At 31.8% G+C, this 22243-nt stretch overlaps 1 protein-coding gene and 1 long non-coding RNA gene across 18 annotated transcripts in view; one reads left to right on the top strand and one right to left on the bottom strand.

Annotated features, from left to right (window-relative positions):
- Positions 1 to 15878, top strand: part of LOC141446872 (dopamine receptor 1-like) — a 306607-nt gene extending 290729 nt beyond the window's left edge. For 9 of the 14 annotated variants that reach the window (XM_074113788.1, XM_074113789.1, XM_074113786.1 and 6 more), the window contains 3 exons: positions 7884 to 7974; positions 9347 to 9656; positions 13237 to 15878. In XM_074113788.1, coding sequence (XP_073969889.1) covers positions 7884 to 7974; positions 9347 to 9656; positions 13237 to 14023 — 1188 coding nt within the window. In that variant the 3' untranslated portion in view covers positions 14024 to 15878. Of the gene's footprint in view, positions 1 to 109; positions 7370 to 7883; positions 7975 to 9346; positions 9657 to 13236 lie in introns of those variants that run through there. The other 5 variants (XR_012453966.1, XR_012453967.1, XR_012453965.1 and 2 more) reach the window with 1 other exon arrangement.
- Positions 15879 to 17663: 1785 nt separating this feature from the next.
- On the bottom strand, positions 17664 to 21345 carry LOC141446869 (uncharacterized). 4 transcript variants are annotated; one of them, XR_012453962.1, is made up of 4 exons: positions 20951 to 21345; positions 20308 to 20430; positions 19491 to 19683; positions 17664 to 19096 (listed from the first exon to the last, which is right to left on the bottom strand). It is a non-coding gene; the product is annotated as an uncharacterized lncRNA (long non-coding RNA). The 4 variants fall into 4 exon arrangements; XR_012453961.1 differs by having other exon boundaries at positions 19491 to 19667; XR_012453960.1 differs by having other exon boundaries at positions 20312 to 20430.
- Positions 21346 to 22243: the final 898 nt, after the last annotated feature.

Genomic DNA, 22243 nt, shown 5'->3' with positions numbered 1-22243 from the left:
ATCTTCTGAAGAATAATTTTCTTCTAGTAATAATTTAGGATTCTTATACACCAAACATTGTATGTAGTCTGTTAAACATCAAAATTAACTCATTTATTTTTTATTATAGTTGGCTGAGAGATTTAAAAGGAATGTTGCTAGATAACTAAATTGAAATTGCTAGCCATTATTAGTAAGTCAACGTTGAAGATCAATAATGTTTCACAATGAAGTTTAGCCGACAGCCAGTAATCAATTATTCATTTTAAAAAAACCTCAATTTTGAATAAAATGTATTCTTTTATTAATAATGAATATTGTCGAAAGAAAGCAAAAAAAAAAAATAGATATAACATAGGATAAGCCAGGTGTTGTTAGATTTGAACCATGTCAAACCATTGTAGCAACAATATACGTACAAAAGGATTTTGTGTTTGTGTAGGGAAGCGTCCGCTTTGTCATCATTATTTTGATATTTTGTCACCTAGAACAGCTGTTATTTGCCGCTATATCTTGATTAATGAAACATTGCTTTTCACATTGCGTCCATCCATTCGTCTGTCTGTGATGTGGTGTCAGATATGTCTTTTCTCTTCTGCACTTCTTCATGATTTTTGCTTCATATTTTTGTGGTTTTTTTGTTTTTGTTTTCCACGTGTTCTTCATTCCACTTTAAATGTGATTAAAACAGAACAGAAAAAGTGTTGGGTAAAGCTTTCAACGCTTTCTCTTATTGTGATCATTAACTACGAGTATCATTTTAAATATTATTTGTATATATTTTTTTAATTTATTTTGTACTTTACAATCTGTATACATTGTATACAATCAGTAAATATGGAAAGAGTGATGAACTGGTGCGGGAGGAGAGCAGGAGGAGAGAAACTACCCAGCGGTAGCACTCTCTATAGGAGATAGGGGAATGTGAGGAGGAGAGATAGGAGAATAATTATTTAGGTCTTCAGACTACAAGGAAGTCGCGGGGCCACTGGCGATTCAGTCGGCGAGGAGTATTAGGGATGTCAGAGAAAGCGAGAGACAGTACAAGAGGATTAGAGAGAGATTCCATAGTCGAGAGAGCACTATGGAATTTTTGATATTTAGTCTTGGCGAGTTGGTCTATGGAGGGAATGTTGAGGTCGGTGTGAAGAGTGAGGTTAGTCACCGTAGAAAGGAGCGTCAGCTATCTGTCGACAAGAGTTTTGACTGAAATGTCTTGTACAGTCCGTATGTTTGTATAGGTTTGGCTGAACCCCACAGCTCTACTCCGTAAGTCCTCATAGGTTTTTGAGAATACTGTATATTAATCGTTTGAGTTCAATAGGTAATTTGGAGCGTCGTCCAAGAAGTCTGTAAAGTAGTTTCGCACGTTTTGTCATTGCTTGTCTTTTTAGTCTAGTGTGTGGGTTCCACGTGAGTCGTATTACGCATGTTTAAATTGTTTAGTCGGTTTTAGTAGAAATGTAATATTTTTTGGAGATGGTCTCATAAATATTAGAATACTTTTAGAATTTCTGCAACCAAAAAAAGGTTTCGTGAGAGTAGGAAAAAAATGAAATAATTAAAAAAGAGCATATTTTAAGAATAAATATCACATATATTTGAAAATAAGAATTAATATAAAGATTACATATTATTTTTTTGATAATTAATTATTTTATTGCTGTTATATAATAAGATTCTGCAAGAAGAACATCAATAGTTTGTTGATTTTTTACATTCATAAAAACTTTCAAACACTTTGTAAAATTTAATGGACAAAGTTTTGTCTCATAAGCTTGGCCATAAAGCTAGTTTAATCCAAATGCAGTTATGATGATCGCAACCGAGTCTAGTGACCTAATCGTAATCTGTACTCTTGAAATTGTAGGAAGCACATTCTTGAGTTCATTCCTTTTCATAAGCCGTTTTTTGATATTTCAGGCATGTAAAGCCCAAGATAGTGTACTACTAGTTTGACTTCTTGTCACGTAATTAGGTTGAAGAAGTGTGGAGAAAAAAAAAATGATATTGCCACTCTGACTCGTTCAATTTAATGGTACATGTTTTAAACCATTTCTCTTAGAAAGTGAGCAAGGACTACTCGAGTTTGGAACTATGAGGATGTTTTCTACGAGCTTGTTCCTGGTTCATGATTGCTGGATAAGATGCTGTAACATCAGGATAAATGGAAAAGTCCTTCGTGTTTTAAGTACATAATTTAAATTCTAAATCTGGTCTATTGGTCCCGTAATTTTGTTTATCACAATTATTAAAACTGTCCGGTAGGACAGTTGTATAAGGGTTGATCATCAAAAACTGCACGAAAAAGTGTAACGTTGAAAAACACCCAACTTTGACAATTTTTTTCTCTTTTTCTATAAAAGATAAAATTCCCAAATTTTCTTTAAATTATAGGGCAAGTCCTCCTTTATAACTGTAATTTTTTTGTCAAAACCCAGATTTAATATATTACGAGAAAAAAGTTACTGAAAATGAGCAAAAACGGCATTTTCAAAAATTGGTCTTGTTCTTGTTGTTGTTGTTGTTGTTGTTGTTCTTCTTGTTGTTACCTTTTTTGTAAACAACGTAGCGCCTAAACGCGTGAACCGATTTTCATGAATGAGGTGTCATTCGTTTCGGAATTTTATGTAGATGTGCCTTTTGGGGGTCTCGACGCTGTACATCAAATGGGGGAGGAGTTAGCCCCATATATGTGAGGCCCCTTCTCAAAATTATTATTACTAATAACTCTGAAAATGTTAACCCGATTTTAATAAAATTTGGCAGGATGAAAGGTTTAGGGCACTCCTACGTAACATTTAAACGACGTTCTGCTCTTACCCTTATTAGGGGGAAGTATGGTAATCGTTTCAAATTATCGAAACGTGAACCGATTTTCATGAATGAAGTGTCATTCGAATCGAAATTTTGTACAGATTTGCACTTTAAAAGTCTCGTCGCTATGACTCATAAGGAGGGGAGTTTGCCCCACCCAAGTAAGGCCTTTTCTAATACTATTATTACCAATATTTCTATTACGCTTAGTTCGATTTGGATAAAATTTACCACGAAGAAGTGGTTAAAGCTCCTCTACGTGGCTGTGAAGTGCCACCATGCTCTTACACCTACTAAGAGGAAGTAATGGAAACTAAACTAAAAGTTTGTTGCTTCAATTTTATTTTAGAATAGAATAGAATAGAAAAGAAATTTATTATTCTGGGACAATTGTCCCCTAAGAATAAATACAGGTACAAATAGAGGCCTTAATAGTTTGGCCTGTGATTATACAGAAATTAAATAAATAAATAAATATTTACAAAAGTGAAAATGAAAGTAAAAATAAAATAATAAAACAGCAGAAATTAAGGAAATGAATTAAAACAATTAGAATTTCGGAGGAAGCTGAATAGAAAGGAGATAACTGAATAGACGGGATTTAAAGATGGATAGGGTAGGAGCATGGCGGACAGATGAAGGCAAGGAGTTCCATAGAGAGGTAGCACGTATGAGGAAGGACTTGTCAAAGGATGAGGTACGGTGAGAGGGAATATAAAGATCAGATGAGCGAGATCTAGTGTTACGGGAATGGATGGAGGATTTAAACTTAAGGAGTTGAAAAATATAGGAAGGCCTTTGAGACTGGATGACTTGAAAAAGGAAAGAAGCCAAAAAATATTGGCGGCGATAGACAGGAAAAAGCCACTTCAACTCATCGTAGCAGTGCGAAATGCGAGAGTCTCTGGAAATGCTGAAAATAAATCTTATGAAGCAGTTCATGAGGCGCTTAAGCTTAGCTTCAATATCACCAGATAGACCGCCATACACTAAACAACCATAGTCGAAATGGGGGAATATAAGAGAGGAAACTAGGAGTTGCAATCGTTAAAATTATCAATGAGTGAACCTATTTACATCAATGAATTCGATTCAAAATATTTGCCTTTTAGGGAGAAGTACTGTAATCGCAGTTTATTTTTCTTACTCCTCTTAAAAGGAAGTACTGAAATCGCTTTTTAATTTTGCTATTTACGTACAAATACCTTCCTATTTTATTCAAAACGCTTTCTCTAAAAAATTGTTATTGAGGATGGTTTGGGGGACCGCAACTATAATCATTCTTTAAAAAGATCGCTCCAGTGGTAGTTACGGTTCGGACTTAACACCTTTTTAGGTTATAATGGTAGAATTTATTATTCCAAATTTTAATAAAATCTGTAAAGCAGATATGTAACTTTGCAAAACAGACAAAAAGAAAAATCTATCCAAAAAGTCCAAAAATCTCCTTAACAAAAACTTACAGTTTAAAATGTTAAGTATAAGGGTTGATTAAACGCCAAAAGGTACACAAATCAGCAAGTACCCAACATTTCATTAATACTTCATTAATATTTAAGTAATTTTACTGCATTAAATTTCATTTATTTTTTTGAATTTATTAGAGGTCACAGACCCTTATGCTGGCCAGTTCATTCATAATTTTTTTTTTAATTGATTTAAATCGCGTCAACATCTGAGGTTATTGGCGCCCGGAGTTTTTTTCAGTGCACTGCCGGCCTCCGGACAGTGTTCTCTCGTTACAGACAACACTGTCCATCACCGGCCAGTGAGCTGTAAGAAGCTCTTAGGAAGAGAAAATCTAAGGGTCAGCAGCTGGATTCGAACCCGGAACCTCCACGTGGGAATCCAATACGCTAACCGCATAGCTAATCCCTTCCCTTAGTTCATTCATAATATTTTATTTTTTGTTATAATTATGATAAAATGTATATTATATCTTCGTAATTAAATAGGTACTTTATTATAGCTTTATTCCAAATTATTCTTCTGATTTATCTTTATTAGGCCCTTTATTCTGAGTAGTCACATATACATGCATGTTAAAATAGAAAAAGACAAAGTTAGAGTCGGCTACTGTTTAAATTTGAATCACGGATTTAAAACAATATTTCAGTCTAGAATTCTTCTTACCGAAGTATTTGTGAGTACAAATAACGCATAGGTAATATCCAGTAAATTATTCAACAATAATTATTCATTTCTCAATTGTAATTTAATGTAGTCCCTCTAATTTTACTTATAGTAGGTAAAATACTGGTATAATTAGCTGTCATAAAAATATGCATATCTTATATTCCAAATATATAACACTGCGGTAAGAATACCTAGATTTGAGAATTGAAGAAAACTATATTATTTGCGATAAAGCCAGATTAATTATTACCTATTATTAAAAACGCTTGACTACTAAATAAAGTAACAATTGCTTTAATCGAATTACGAACTTAAACCGAAGATTTTTATTTAAAAATAAAAATAAATAAATAAAATAAACAAAATCATTGATGAATGTTGGTGTAAGCATTTTTGAAAAAAGTTTTTGAATTTTTTAGCCTCATATTTTTTTTTTATAAAGTTTTTTTTTTTAACCTGTGATTAATAGTTTGTTGATTAGATATTACAGTCAATCTAAGAAATAGTGTTCTATTTGAACAAATATTTTGTAGACGAAAATGGCCAGCATAAGGGTCTGTGACCTCTAATAAATTCAAAAAAATAAATGAAATTTAATGCAGTAAAATTACTTAAATATTAATGAAGTATTAATGAAATGTTGGGTACTTGCTGATTTGTGTACCTTTTGGCGTTTAATCAACCCTTATACTTAACATTTTAAACTGTAAGTTTTTGTTAAGGATAACAATAGGTATTAGATGTCCTGAAAATAAAGTTTTGAAGTTAATTTCCTTATGACTGGTTCTAATTTCAGCAGGTCAGCATTAGTTTGCTGTAACTAACTTTGCTAACTAATCTTATATAGTTAGTTCTATGCAACTTAATTTCTAACTAAGTTCGTCACACTAGTAACTCACGAGTTGTTAGCTGTTCCAAGTGTTTGCTCAGCATGTTGACTCATTTTATTGCTAATTCCTTAATAAACTAGTAAGCTATTAAAACTATTCCTTCTTAATATCTTAAATCAACGTAACTATTTTATTGGCTATTTTTCTTTAGTATACTCTATTTAGTGGCATATGTACATCACTATTACTGAACTTAACATCATTAACTCTTAGTTTTCTTTTGGACTTAAATTTAGCTTGAGCTTTGAATATAACAATTTGAATTGTTTAAATATCTAGCTTATTTAAAATAGGTTTAATGTAGTTAGGCTGAAAAAGGTTTTTCACCAGTATTACTTTCATGATTTTGTGTTTATTTTAAGATCATTTTAACTGGAAATGAATCCTCCATTTATTGGTTTTCTGCTCGATTCGGTGCTGTCAGTTTTGCCGCTCTAAGTTCTCTAGAAATTTGGGTGTTGTCCTGACTATGAAATCCTTGAGTGTGGTTGGTTACTCCCACATTGTGGTGTTGTTCATGCCGAAGTTTCCATGGCTTTAGCGCTGTAATTTGTTTTGGAACATCTATGCATTTTTACCAGCCTCGTTACTATTTGCATAAGTCACTTGAGAACTGAGTGTGTACTAAGTATAGACACACCTTATAAAGCTATCTGGGTGTAGGTTTGTCTTTCTGTGTTGAGTCCATCTTAGTCTTTTCTCGATTTCTCATGTTTTATCCATTCCTTTTCTTAGTAGTTACGTAACCCTGTTGTTGACGTAACAGTTGATTGCATTTTGCGGTGAAAAAAAAGAAGAGTTTTTGGCTTTATTTTATAATTTATGTCTAATACTTGTTTATTTATTATGTCTAGTTTTCATTTTTGGAAACCATTCCGTTATTTTGCCCACTAACGTTTACGTACTAATTTTAATTTCAGAAAGTTTGCCATGTCGTGACAGTCGGATATCTTACGATAAGTTGCTATAACAAAGACATTGAAAATAGTTGGTGTATTAAAGAGTGTAAATTTTAAATGGGACGTTCTGAGCACTGAATAGAATTTCATTTTAATTACGATTAAATAAATATTCCTGTTTAATCTAAAATGTTTATCCTGGCTAATTTAACACCCATTTATTGTAAACGAGCAAATTGCTGGTGAAAAGGTTAATAAATAATATTTATTACAGGTTTGTCTCACTGCTATGTATATTACAGATTATGTATTTGGATATAAATAGGATACTGTAATAATCCTAGTTAAGCTTTACCAGCTTATCTCAGGTAAACCCCATTAGACTATTTGGGGGAAGCAGCTGTGGATACTCTGGTTGCATTGCCCTAATCATGACAGTGTGACAGTAATATAATTTCTCGTCTGCGGAATACTAATTGCAGTTCGCTCAAATTTTGTTTGACATAGATTGGCTGAATTTGATGCACTTTTTTTTTGTCTGTAATTAAATTTATAAATTAATTAATTAGCATTGGTTATTATTACACTGTAGGTGGTTACAAGTAGGAGACGTTATATTAACACTATGTAATCATTTATGTAAATTGGGTAAGTTAATATAATTATTTATTTATTCATTATATAAATATATTTTATTATTTCTTATTTGATACATTACAAATTAATGTTGTGTTAATTATGTACAGTGTGGTAATATGTTGATGATTAATTGAAAAATATGTATATTTCATTCAAGACCAGTCATTATATATTGTAAATAATTATTTTGAGATGTGGTAACTCGTTAGTCTTCATTGCTCTTCTTGTCCTGTAAAATAATGGACAAAAGTATTAATTATTTTTAGAATTTATTTGAAGCGAAGGGATTAAAAATTAACCAAATTTTTACAATCTTTTGATTTTTCTTAAACTTTATAAGTGTATACTCTTAAGACTTAAGGAAGTTGTGTTCGTCACCTTCCTTCACCAGTTTTAGTAAGCTATAATGTACGAGTAAAACAAAATGTTTGTTTATTCTAAATTCTATAAAATTAAATTTCGTGAATTTGGATGAAATAGTCGTGTGAGTGTTAACACCAGATTCTTTCTCTTCTGTTCACAGGTACCAATAGAGTACAATGAAACTACACCAATTCTTGAAACCGATGCAAGAGGGTCGGATGCACTTGCAACGTTGACCTTGTTATTAATTGGTATGTTAACTTTTTTTACGTAATCTTTATTTTAATTAGATACTTTTTTTATGCCTCAAGAATGTCTAAATTACCATTAACATAGAAAATTTATATTTTTTCATGCAACAGTTATGATTGCGTGAATAATGTGCTTTCAAAATAAGCAATTATATTATATTTATGACCCATCTTCCCAAAATCTTGGTGTTGGCTGTAGTGGTCGCGAACGTAGATTTCACATGGTAAGTGGATGATCCCCAGTTCGAATCCACTTTTTATTTCTTAGGAAATTTAATTTTAGTAATAAAGAATGTTATGTTAACCCCTGCCTAAAAGAAAAAAACAAAATAGGCAACTTTACTCTCCTTCTTGTATGAATGAGGAAGAACTTTCTTCTGTCAAAGATGTAACCTATTCATGAAGGAATTTCAGGATGTGATGTGAGGTTGGTTGGCCAAATTTGGACGCGTCTCTTCCCCCCTTTTTTTGGTCCCGAATAAGATTTTGGCATATTTATGGATACTTGTATGTTAAACTTCTAGTAATGGACAGTATTTGCCTTAATGGATGACTATTGTAGGCAGTCTAAAATGCTAATTTGAACTATTATGATGATTCTTTAATTTAAGAGCATCTTACAGAGGTTTCCATTTTGGAACCCTTGATGAGCGTAGTGGGTTTACTGGAAGGTACACTGGGTTTTATAATAATCCTCTGCATGCGAACTCATCTCATCCTCGATGCCAATGTATTAATTAGGAAATGAACATTTTAATTACATGTAGACTTTATTTATGGCACATTTATACTTAGTATATTCATACAAAAAAGCGTTTTTTTTTTACCATTTTCTTAATTCATATTTGATACCTTAAATAAATACAACTTATTTCTATATTCAAATCCCTTCAACCCTATAGAAGGACTTTTACGAAATCCGTTTTATAGATAAAGAAGGAATAACTCATTCATCTCACGATTATTTGGAATTTGAGGAGATAGAAATGTTCATGAACTTTAGTCGGAACAAACTGACGCTGGAAGAACTAATCTTTAATCTTGGATAGTCCTGGACTGGATTGAATTTCCGATCTAGGTTCTGTTTAAGTTCTTGTATGTTTATTGTATTTCATTAAGCTATCTTTGTGCCCAGAGTGGTCTGGTATTCCAAATTGAAACTACTGAAACAATATTTTTTCTTTTTAAGAATATAGAAATTTGATTCCTGGGATATGAAGCTAAGAAATAAGTATATTTTCTGTTAATAGTACAGCCCCATTCATCTTTCAAAAATGACGAAACAGTTAATTGAATTCAAATTTATTCAAAAAAAAAAAACTTTGAAGGTAATATTTTGTTATTATATTATACATTTAATGTTCTGTTGCAGGTATATTCTTATCGATACTGATATTCCTGTCGATAGCCGGCAATATACTAGTATGTGTAGCAATATACACAGACCGAGGCCTCAGGAAGATTGGCAACCTTTTTCTGGCCAGTTTAGCAATCGCAGATCTATTCGTTGCAGCGCTTGTCATGACATTCGCCGTGATGAACGATCTCCTGGGATACTGGCTGTTTGGTACTCAGTTCTGTGACACATGGATTGCCTTTGACGTTATGTGTTCAACGGCCAGTATATTGAATTTATGTGCTATCTCTTTAGACCGCTATATACACATCAAAGATCCGCTCAGGTAAATCAGTGTTATTAGTTATTAATTGAATTAACATAAAGTTTTGGTCTGTGTCGTGAAAAAACATTCACAGATTCTTTCTCTTTCTTGTAACTATGTCAGATCGTACAATTTGCTTCCAATACTATTTCGTTGATCGTTTAGTCTACATTAATCTGAGGTCCACATTCCAATTCACCATTATCAAGAGGTCTGTGATGTATTTTATGTATGTCTAAAGTATAGGTGTACATAAAATTTGGGATGTACAAACATGTAGATACTAATTTATATATTAGGTGATAAATATAAATAATAAAGTTTATTATATTACGAGGTGTATGAAAAAAGTAAGCCAAAACATTTTTAATCAACTAGCCAGTCTACTGTCCGGAATTCCCATAAAACCCGGCATCTATACTAGAAGAATATATTTGATAGAAGTTGCTTTTACAGTTCCTCTAGAATATTCTACCAGCAGCAGCAAAATGAAAGCTCTAGATTTCAGTGTCTTTCTATCCTTTTACCGGAGTGTTGCGAAGGGCTTAGTCCTTTTGCCTTTGCACTCTGAATAGGAATCTAATGGATAAAAAAAAGCTGTTCATCTGGTAGCAAAAATATATTTCTGAAGAAGAGAACTAGGAAGAAAAATTAAATATTTATTTTTCATATTGTCTGTTAGAAATTACGAAACTATTTTTGAAAAAACCTTCCTAAATATATAGTTATATCCATGTAAAAAAAAATAATAATTAGTATGTTTAAAATAAATAATAATAATATAAATAATTACTTAGGAAGGAAACCACAAAGTAACCTACAGTTGATAAAGATGGCGGATAGTGTGCACCGTGCTGTTGGATGTTCTTCTGATAAATTTATCACCTCGCGTTTAAACTCGAGATCTTCGTCAAGATTATTATGATTACATTCTCTTGTGTTGTTAAACATTTAAATAAAATGTTGTAACGTTAGTAAAAAGTGGAATTAATAGTTTGAGGGTGGCCTCGGAATTCAGTGATCAAACTATTAGTTTCTTGTTACCAACTAACAAGCAAACTGTTAGTTATACAGTAATCGGGCATCTGTAACCTAAAAAATCTGCATTAAAGCATAAAAAGGTTGGTGAAGTGAGATAGGTTCTCCTGGAGAAGGTTAACTCGTTGTAAGTTTAAAGTAAGTTTATTTCCTTTTTTATTTGTTAATTTTCATTGCGGTGTTTATCCATTTAATAACGATATTACATTTTGTTTCGGTCATGCTGTTTGAAAAACTTAAACTTTCGTTTAACATGGTTAAGACGCAGTTGAAGATTGAGTAGTGTTCTGTCATAACTTGCGGGATTTTAGAGGCTGAATATGAATTTATTAATAGTGTTATCGTCCATTTATCTGAAATATGCAAACTTATATTTTTTAAAGCAAAATAAATTAGTCCGTTTTAAAAATAATTAAAAAACAATATAAACCACCTTAAATTTTACAACAAACTAAACATTAGAATGAATAACGTACAAAATTAATTCTAATGAACACTTTTAAAAACAATTTGCACTTAGGAAAAAATAATAATACATTTGACCACTACTTTGAAGTTCACACTGAACTTAATGAAGATAAAAAATGTTTTAGCCTTACCATAGAAAAATATTATTTTGGCAAGTGTTATTGTAAAGATAAATTAGGAATAGTTTGAATACAATGAATTTACTACCACATACAGATGTACAAAACAACACTTAGCGAGATTCCATGTTGTAAATGCTTCTCAAGGAACTGGATTTGGGACTCTGGGAACAGACTCTATTACAATTAAATCTAGACAAACTACAAAAAAATGTTTAGTAAGTTCAACTGTAGGAAGAAACAAAACACAGAACACCGACTAGGACATTCTAATGTAGGAGACATTAGGGCCTGACTATTAGTGCCATCTGTAAATTTCAACATACACACTAACTACAACGAGCTCATCAACACAAGAGCAAGCACATACAAGATCTATGATTCTATATATAAGGGTTTAAAAGCAATTTACTATCCCCAACATCATAAATTTCAACACAGAATGTCTGCTAGTAGTATTAAATCTAAAATTGTAAGAAATAAACAGACTGGCTTTACTTTTTATACTGATCATTACATGCAGTATTTATTTTGTAACATTTTTTTTTTGAGGGACACTCATTTTAGGGCTTTTCACGTGTGTAGGATCTTCCCTTTTCTTTTTTTTGTAAAGTATCATTTCTTAAATTTTACGATCTGTTTTGAGCTGAAAAGCTGCTACAATTACGTTATTACATGCTTGAATAATAATAAGTGAATCGATTTTTTGAATTTATCTAAGAACTTCAAGAATTTCCATTAGGTGATATTTAAAGTCTCATTACACTTGTACGCAACTACCGCCTACAAAATATTAGAAGAATTGAATATTTTCCTAAAATGCTGAGTTTTAAGGTAACCATGCAACACAAAATTACCAAAATTTCTCTCACTCGTGCTTTAACACAGCTCTTATTCCCGATTCCCAAAAACCATTGGTTTGTTCTTCAAGCTGTTTGTCTATCTTTTTTTTAATGATTAGAACAGAATAATGTTAATTACTTTTTTTTAAAAAAAAGAAAACTTGATTCAATCAGATACTACTATTGCGTTTATTTCTTATAAGCTAGGATTGACTCATGTGCGTGGAAAAACAGAGAAAAGTATAGAAAACAAAAAAAGTATCCAAACAAATCAAAGTTGGAAAATAGGTTTCCTTTTACGGCCCCTAACTAAACCATTATTTTCACAAGACAATGTTTGAACACTGACCCCCCGATATTGTTGATCTATTTTTATTTATTTTCCCAATATACCTAATGGATTTTCCTGAATATATATATATATTTACCACTTTTTCCCCTTTAAAAAAAGTTACAAAATAATAATAAGAAAACATCATCCAACAGTTATTCTACTCAAATTTCATTTTCCTTTATTGTGATACTTTTTTGTTCCTTCGCTTGAATTTACTTTTGTGAATGTAAAAGAAATATTAAGATTTAAGTTCCTGCAGCCTTAAAATTCATGATTAAATTTTATTTAATTGAATCGAGGCTCTTAAATCTGAAATACTCTGAAATAAATCTGTAATTCAATCTAGAGTTCATTTTAGAAGTGCATAGTCCTTCTGAATGGAACATACAAGATGTACATGAATACTTGCTGACAGTGAATCCACTTCAACTTCCCAATCGTGCGGTGACTAACTTACCATCAAAACAAATTTTACTGATTGATTTACTTACTTATCATACAAACTACCCAAAAAACTATTGCATGATGACTACCAGCTAAATTAACGTATTTGCCAATCTAAGTACTGGAACTACTAATCTTGTATCTCATAGATTGAAGGCGAGTGAGATTGATTGATGACTTTATTGCATAAATGTACAAATTTTTGAGGAAATTGTTTATATTTAAGAGGTAACGTCGATTTAGATAAAAAAAAAATTGATTTTAGCACAATACTTTATTTTACTAGTATTATTTGTGACAATTGCTACAATTGTTATAATTAAAGTAATAACACTTAGAATTATATTTTGTTAAAGGTACAGCAGATGGGTGACTAAACGAGTGGCGATTATATCAATCGCTTGCATCTGGCTGTTAGCTGGACTGATATCCTTCGTACCGATATCAATGGGACTACATCGTCCGCTCTCACCTCCAGTCTACTACGATGGCCATCCGACATGCGCCTTAGATCTATCACCAGCCTATGCGGTAGTCTCATCTTGTATTAGTTTTTATGTGCCATGTATAGTGATGCTGGGAATATATGCTAGACTATATTGTTATGCCCAAAAACATGTAAAAAGTATAAAAGCGGTGACCCGACCGTTAACATCTCCCTCCTTACCGCCAATGCATCACACCACATCGTCACCCTATCACGTGTCCGACCATAAAGCCGCCATCACGGTTGGCGTCATAATGGGCACTTTTCTGTTATGTTGGGTACCATTTTTCTGTGTAAACATTGTAGCAGCTTTCTGTAAAACCTGTATACCTGGTATGGCGTTTAAAATTTTAACATGGTTAGGTTATTCAAATTCAGCGTTTAATCCAATCATTTATTCTATATTTAATACAGAATTTCGTGAAGCGTTTAAACGCATTCTAACGGTGCGTTACGCAGGTTGTTGTTGTTGTCGTGGTTATTCCTCGGTTGTGCTCAGCCTTGCTGAAACTAAGCCAAGAACCACGGCTGAAATCAAACAGAATGGGCGAAAAGATTTTCCAACGCCTAGATCTTCTGTTGGTTCAATAAGGCAGATTAGAGTCAATTCTACTGATAAAGTAATTTTTGATAATGAAGAAATTTCTGCTATATGACTTGCAGAATACGCAGCAAAATAATTGTCTTTCTAAAAAAAAAGTACCAATTCGGGGGCTACTCTTTTGGTCAATTTTAAACTTGTACAATTTACAATAAAATATTAGATTTGTGAAAAAGAGTGCCCCTCATTTTGAATTTCTAAGAGCAATACTTTCCATGGCTTCATTAAAAAAAAAATCCATAAAATGATGCTAGTCAAATTAAAAAAATGTAAATATGTTTTTTTTTAATAGTAAGAGAAATCTCTTATTTAATTTTTAAAACTTAAGCGGGAAAAAATTATTTTAATAATAATAAATGGCAATATAATATATTTATTAGTACTTTAAGAAATTATAATTGTAAAAAAAATAATATTCAATGCATACAATCTAACAAAAACCAAAATTAGTAAACTAGGAAAACTTTAGAGTACCGTAGGTTGTGTGTTTGTCGTTACCTTGGAATAAATTATAAAAAGGAAAAAAAGAATTCTATCTCAAGAAGATAATAAGTCAAAATTCATTTCAGCAAAACTCGACAATTGTAAATCTTAAAGTTAAGATTAAATTAATTTTTAAGTAAAAAATTAAAATAAAGCAATCAGAGTGAGCAGGCAAGTTGAGAGCATATGACTTGCGTTCTGCAGCCTCAATAGAATCGTCGAACTTAGTAATAAATACTATTAATGGCTGTTGTATTCGAAAATAGAAAAGGAGTTTGAATCTATTTCTAGTAACCTTCTAAAATGTAAGTTCTGATTTTAATTTCTGACTTAAACAAAGCATACTTGCACATTGCTGAAGTAGTCAAATATCTGGGATCTAATTCTAACTTTCATGGCATAAATTTACACGATGTAGATTCTACAGACGACTATGTACTGAGGGAAGAAAGTTTAGGAGCCACCTAAACCTTTAAATCGCGTATGTTTGGGTTGCAAAATCCTTGTCCCTTATAACAGGTTCATACTACTTCTCACGAAGAGCTATCACCACACCCTTCTTCCCTTATAATAAATATTCTGAAAAAGACTTTCCCATTTAAGGAAACAGAGGTTTCTAGACATAATTCCCATCACCAGCTGGTTTTTTGCCCAGGTGTTCTAGAGAGGTTGGTTCAAAGAAGAAAGAAAGACGAATAATTGTCGTATTGATTTGTTGACTACTCTTGCAATAATTGGTATAGTGATTATTCATTCATTTTGCATATTCTTACTTACTTTCTTAGAGCTAGGCCTGAGTCATGACTAAAATTGTGATTAAAAAATTTGTCGTGTATAAACAATTCGATCGTGTCATATTTAATCATCATTAACCATTAATTCAACAGTCATTAGTTGAGATTATTTTTCAAACACAATTAATTAGTCTCAATCATCGCCAAGATTATTTGTACTAGCAGATTAATATTCTACGCAGATTATTATATTATCTGAAATTACACGCAATTTTAACTACCATAGCGTCTGATTACTCCTGAGTTATGTACTTTTACTTCCAAATCGGGTTACTAAATGATCTTCCAAAATAAATTATTTTTAGTTTCATACTTTCCTTTACTAAGTTATTAAAAAAGAAGAAGAGGATCTCTTCCAGTAATTTTAAAATGTATTTTAATAGATAATGCTAACATAATTAAATTTCGAATCCGATGTATTTTTTGTAAAAAGAAAAAATCATGTATTCATGTATTTGTTATTTCTGTATGGTGTGTAAAATTTTCATTGAATTAATTGTAATTTAAAAAAATACGAACAAACTAAAATTTAGAAAAACTCCAAAATTTGTAAATATCAATTCTGTTATAAAATGTAAATGGATAAATGTAATACTCTTTGTACATAATTACAGTAATAAAATTGAAAAAACAAGCAATTCAATTTCTTTAATTTTTTTTATTGTTATAAATTTTGAAAACGTATTGATTTTTCCTTAAATCTCTTACTGTAAAAAAAATACCAAAAAAAAAAGGTGAAAATGGCTGCCAGAGTCTTAAGAGTGTGTTTGGAGCGGCGAGCGATATGGCCCTACATAAGTCTTGAGAGTCACCAGGATGGTTAAAAGTGGGTGAAGGTGGTCCTATATAAGTTTTGTGAGTCACCAATGTGACTGCAAGGTGGTCCTACATAAGTCTAGAGAATCATCAACATGGTTATATGTAGGGAACGGATTCGTATGTATTTACATATTTTTTTCTAGGCAATTTACAGACTTTTTTCAACTAGAAGTATTCATACTGACACTTTCTAAGCCGTTTGAGTCTACTTTTATTTCACATATTTCCACATATTTGGATGTTATCGCATATTTATACATATTTGATTAAAATAAATAAATATTTCTACATATTTAATCAAAATATGTACATATTTTTTCATATTTTCATTTTGGGCATATTTTCATAATTGGGAGGTGTTTGACAGGAACTGTGAACCACAGACTGTAGGGCTGTGAATCACAGTGGGTACAATGGTTATTGTAATTTACACAGAATGCTGCTAAACAGTGACGGGAACTTGTTAGTTCTTTGAAGTTGTCTGACGTTGTCTGTTCTTTCAGCTCGTTCGTTGAAGTGTCCAATTCATTTCGTTCGGTCACTTAGTGTATTCTTTTTTGGGTGAAATGCCACGAACATCGGCCTCAAACAAACAACTGGTTGCTAAATATCTTCGCGAGTTTCCAGCAGAACTTTTTCGAAGTGATGGAGACATTTTGTACTGCACAGCTTGTGTCAAGCGCGTTTCTTGCTCTCAACGTTCCCAAGTCACCCAACATATTGCCACCGGATCGCACATAGAGAATAAAAACAGAAAGAAAGAGAGGACGTCCTATCAAGCCTTCCTTACATCTCTATCATCAAGTAAGTCTACTCTGAGTACAGATCTGTGTCGGGCTTTGGTTAGAGCAGATATCCCTTTCCACAAACTTAAAAATCCTCATTTCGAAGGATTCTTAGAGACCTATATTGGGGAAAAAATGCCTGACGAGAGCACTCTGCGGAAAAACTACCTGGAAGATATCTATAAAGATACACTAACCTAAATTCGAGAACATATCAAAGATGGACCGATTTGGGTGCAGTTATTGGAAAACTTGACAGTGATGCTGATGTGGATTCAAAGCCATTCCTTTTGAACTGTGAGGTTCTCGAAAAATGCAATCATTCCACCATTTCACGATTTTTCGATGCCTCAATGCATATCCTATGGCCCAGTGGAGTTTTGAACGAAAAAGTTCTTTTGTTTCTCTCTGATGCTGCCCCCAACATGGTCAAGGCTGGGCAATCTATTCAGGTATTTTATCCTAAGATAATTCATGTGACGTGTATTGCTCATGCCTTTCATAGAGTAGCAGAAACTGTCCGATCTTTGTTCAGTGACGTAGATTCCTTAATCTCCTCGGTTAAAAAAGTGTTCTTAAAAGCACCAAATCGCATTAAAATGCTCTTTGTAAAAATGTTCTTTTCTTGTATAAATAATTATAACTTGCCAAAAAAAAAAAAATTCCATTTTCATAAAAAAAAATGTCCATTTTACTTAAATATTCCAGAAAGTATTTTAAGATTAATTATATGTGTGTGTGGAAGGAGGTCCTACATAAGTCTAGTGAGTCACCAACATGGTTATATGTGTGTGCAAGGAGGTCCTACATAAGTCTTGAGAGTCACCAACATGGTTATATGTGCGTGCAAGGAGGTCCTACATAAGTCTTGAGAGTCACCAACATGGTTAAATGCGAGTGCAACATAGTCCTACGTAAGTCTAGAGAGTCACCAACATGGTTAAATATGAGTGTATAAATAATTATTAATAAATAATGAACGAATTAATTATAACAACATTGTATTTATTTTTCCTTTTAATCTAAATAATTATGGAAAAATAAAAAAAATATCTTAAAATGAGCGCCAGAGTCTTGAGAGTGTGTAAGAAGATAGCAAGGTTACACAAAGGCTGCCAAAGTCATGTGAGTGTGTAAGAAGCATTAAGCAAGGTTATAAAAATGGCCGCCGAAGTCTAGAGAGTGTGTAAGAAGATTGCTAGGTTACAACAATGGCCGTCGAAGTCTAGAGAGTGTGCAAGCAAGGCTACGAGAGGTAAAACAGACAGCGCGAGCGATCTAGTGACAGCTGGTGGAACTAAAAGTAGGGGGGGAGCCCGTTGTCATGGTGATATGACGCCATCTATAGGGTATATAAGAAAGTTCGCAGCGCGGGCCGGGCCGGGTGGGGCGAATAGTTGCCTTCCGACCGTCGAGGTGAACGCATCTCCCTAACCATTACACAAGACTGTTTTATCAAGATTGTTTATGTGGAGAGAGGTGTTTTGACTAGATTAGATATTTTTGGAGCAACGAGCGACATAGCCCCCTCCTCACGAGTACGACACTGTAGTCGTACTGAGGAGACATCTTGTTTGACAGTAGTATATAAACAGTGTTAGTGCTGCTACCTGGTGGCAAACATGTGAACTAAACTTTGTTTACATGTAAGCAAGTCCAGTAGGTGCTGCTACCTGGTGGCAAATATGTGAACTAATCTTCCTCTTTTTTGTTTTACGTCTTTCTCATGCAATTTTTTCAACTTTTTTTACTTTTTCTGCTTTTTAACGCTTTCTGACGCTATTTTTTGGTACTACTACTACTTTAATTTATTTTTTTTGTTTAATGTAAACGGAATTTTCAGTTTTATACGTACCTGCTGTTCATTAATTTATTTGCCTCTAATCATTTTTAGTCTTTATTAACTTTGTTTTCTTGCAAATATAATAAAAATAAAAAGTCTAGGGGAAAAAGAGAAAAGACAATGACGTTTTTAAATTTTTTTAGATAATTCTTTATTTTGCTACCAAATAATACAAAAACATTTTAAATTCAATTACATCTTTTAGGTAATGATTTTTTAAAATATCTACATTATAAAATTTACATTTTTAAACTTCAAATATATTTTTTCACAAATAATAGACTAAATAATAAAAGAATTGGAAGAGCTGCAATTGGATAGATGTTTTCCAACGTCGTTTTCATTTTGGCTTAATTCGATGAACATTCTTTGCAGGAAGCACTCCATTTTCGCCTGTTTCAACTCTGAAAAATAACATTATACAATGAGACAGATTGTTTACTGAATGATTCTACAAATCTAACTCAACCTCCTTGGAAATCAATGTTAATTTGTATAGGTTTAAATAAAACTAGATCAATCTTTTAGGAAGAAAACGCAAGAAAGCAAAACATTGTGTTAGTAATTACATGAACTTAATTCATTATCAAAATAGTAGTTTACTGTAAGCTTTTAAGTGAAATAAACATTTTTTAAATAAATACTCGTCATTTTTGGTTCTCGTACCTTTCAATTTTTCAGTCAAATGAAACTTTCTTCAACACTGAATCTTTACTCATTTCGATTCAACAGGATATGTACAAAAAAGTTTAATCACGTTAAAAAGCTCAAGTTTTAATAAATAATGGATAAAATTACCTGGAAGATAACACCACAGAGTGGTAGGTAGATTTCCTTATTTGGATATTGCAGGAATAGAGATGGATGGGGATCACCTCTTATTTAAGGACGTGCTGCAGCATTCAAAGAAATTCCCTCAAAAGTAATCATTTTAGATTATGTCTCAGCTTTACTGGGCTGCGAGTCGGCCAAGGGCTGAATGTATTAACACCTTAGTAAATAATGGAAATTCATTCTCACTTATATAGCATTTTACATACAAAATCTTAATTAAGTCTGTAACAAATCAAACCTTTCTGCAAGTAACTCGTAAAAAGGTTTAATTTGTGTTGAAAAAACCTACACATCTAAACTATTTGTTAAAGAACTTATCAATTAAAATAATTTTAATTTCGATGAATTAACATGTTTTCATTGTCAATTGAATTAATTACAGATAGTTCTTGAAAACAAGTTTCATTAGTTAAAAATGTTTAGTTACGCAGAAAAATAGTTTGATTAAATATGAATGTTTGAAGTCTTATTTTTTCGATCTAATTTAAAGCTTCTTTGGCACGAAATGACAAATTTTATTCAGATTCAAAGGAAAATATTTAATTTATTGGAATAAAGGCCAAGGGCTGAAAGTTTTCATGACGCCCCATCTTCCTATTTGAAATACTTGAATTAATTGTTGCAAAAAGTAACAAAATCATTGCACTTTCTACGTATTGAATCTATTACTGTATACTTTATTATTTATCTTTAGATAATACGACATAATAATAACTAATATCTAACTAAGAAACTAATATCTTAACTGAGAAACAACATGCTGTAAGCTGAAAACACGTACTTACTGTTGCTGTAGGAGTTAAAATGTGTTACACTGGATAAAATGTCAAGAAAGTCATCATCAACCCAGCCATTTGTCTGAATTGAACTAGTTCAAAAATACCATTAGAATGTCGAAAGAACGCTGAGAACAAAAAGTAAAAATTATATAAACTTTTATTTATACCATTGTCTTCATTGTAATTTACAAAGATTTAGAAAAAAATCAATTTTCAATAAGTTAGAATTTAAAACTACTGGTGCGAACCTTGCAATATCCAAGGTCCATAATTCTAGGATTTATTAAACTTTACATTATTAATTTACATTTCACGCAGATTACACTCCCTTTTAAATGAGGGAAATGTGAATATTTACGTGGAAGTTCATAATTCCCAAATACATAATCTTAATTAGCTATTTACTTTTACAGTAATAAAATTATTAACATGTTACGAACTAAATCTACCTACTTATGACCGTTGAAACATTTTTATGAAACAAAATAATGAAGACTAAAATCAACATTTTAAAATTCCATGCGTACACTTAAAATGCATCTACTATCAACTGTCTTGGAAACAGGTCAATTTTATAAACCTTACACTTCTAATCACATCAACACGTAATTAAAAATAAAAGTATACACAGAAAATGTAGGTTACCTGTAAGAAGTCCTTAACGCAGTAATGATGCGAAAACAAGTTTTTTAATTCCCTAGGAAGTTATCGTTTAATGCAAATTGACAATACAATTTTCTAAGGTATGTAAAGTTTTCACTGACTTAGTTACAACAGCATCAACTAGAAAACTAATAATCATAAATAAAAAAACATCAAATTATAAGGTAAACAGTGAATTTTAAACATGAAAATTTTTTTGGAGGAAAAACTTCTTTTTAAAGTACTGACGATATAAAATGTTTATCAACGTAGGTGAAGAACATTTTATAAATAAGGCAAATTATTACTGTTGCTACATGATAAAGTGAAAATTTGGACAAAACCGAATACCTTTTTACCCCACTGCCATGCGAGACAGTTGTTTAGTTAGGAGGTTATTTAATGTTTATTTTAATAAGTAGTATCAAAGTACATGTTCATGCTACCTAGCGGTGATCACTGAAACTACTTTCTATGCAATTACATCTTCCTAGTTCAAGCTATAGCCGCTAGATAGCATTGACATTACTTTAATGACGTAATTTTTTTCCATTCCTAAAAGTTACTTTAAAAGTAAGAACAATGTATAGAATTTCTACAATTTCTTTAATTTAAATATAAGGACTTCAAGTTCTCATTAATTCTTTGATTTAAATAGAGCAAATACCAAAATAATATATTTATAAATTCCACTCTCTTCACAAGCTAAGTAAAATAGAACCAACCAATCTTATGAAACTATTTTAATAATTATAGGACAATATTATTGGTATAACAAACGAGGAAAATTCTTAATAAATCTCCATGAGATGTACTAATATTTCACGATTTACAAGTAATGTAACTAAAATTTCCATAAGTAAATCAATAATAACTAACGATTTTTATAAGAAGTTGAAGAAGTGGAGTAAAAGGTAGTCTACAAATCTAACTTGTTCCTCAGCCATGCTAATCCATTGTATCCATCAATCAACAATAAGACTTCAATCTTCTGCAGTTACTTTATGCTAATATGAAAATACATTGAAGGTGATAATAGATTGGCCCAGAGGTGACTTCGTACTTAAATGCACTACTGTCAAACTTTTATCGGATAGAAATATCACTTACTGCTTACTAAAAACTTCACTCAGCTCGATACCGAAAATTTAAGTTTTACTATTAATTTTGTCTAACTATTACCACAGGAAAACTTCACAATCCTTTCTTGAACAAAGCGTCTCAACCTATTTTCTAGATTATTCAATATAGCGTTTTTCATTTATTATATTTTAAATGTGTCCAATATTCAATCAA

This window comes from Rhodnius prolixus, unplaced genomic scaffold, assembly GCF_049639745.1.
Source record: "Rhodnius prolixus isolate KJV_2025 unplaced genomic scaffold, Rpr scaffold_7, whole genome shotgun sequence".
NCBI classification, from domain to species: Eukaryota; Metazoa; Arthropoda; class Insecta; order Hemiptera; family Reduviidae; genus Rhodnius; species Rhodnius prolixus.
The sequence above is the reverse complement of the archived record's forward strand: the minus strand, read 5'-3'. Positions and strand labels throughout refer to the sequence as shown.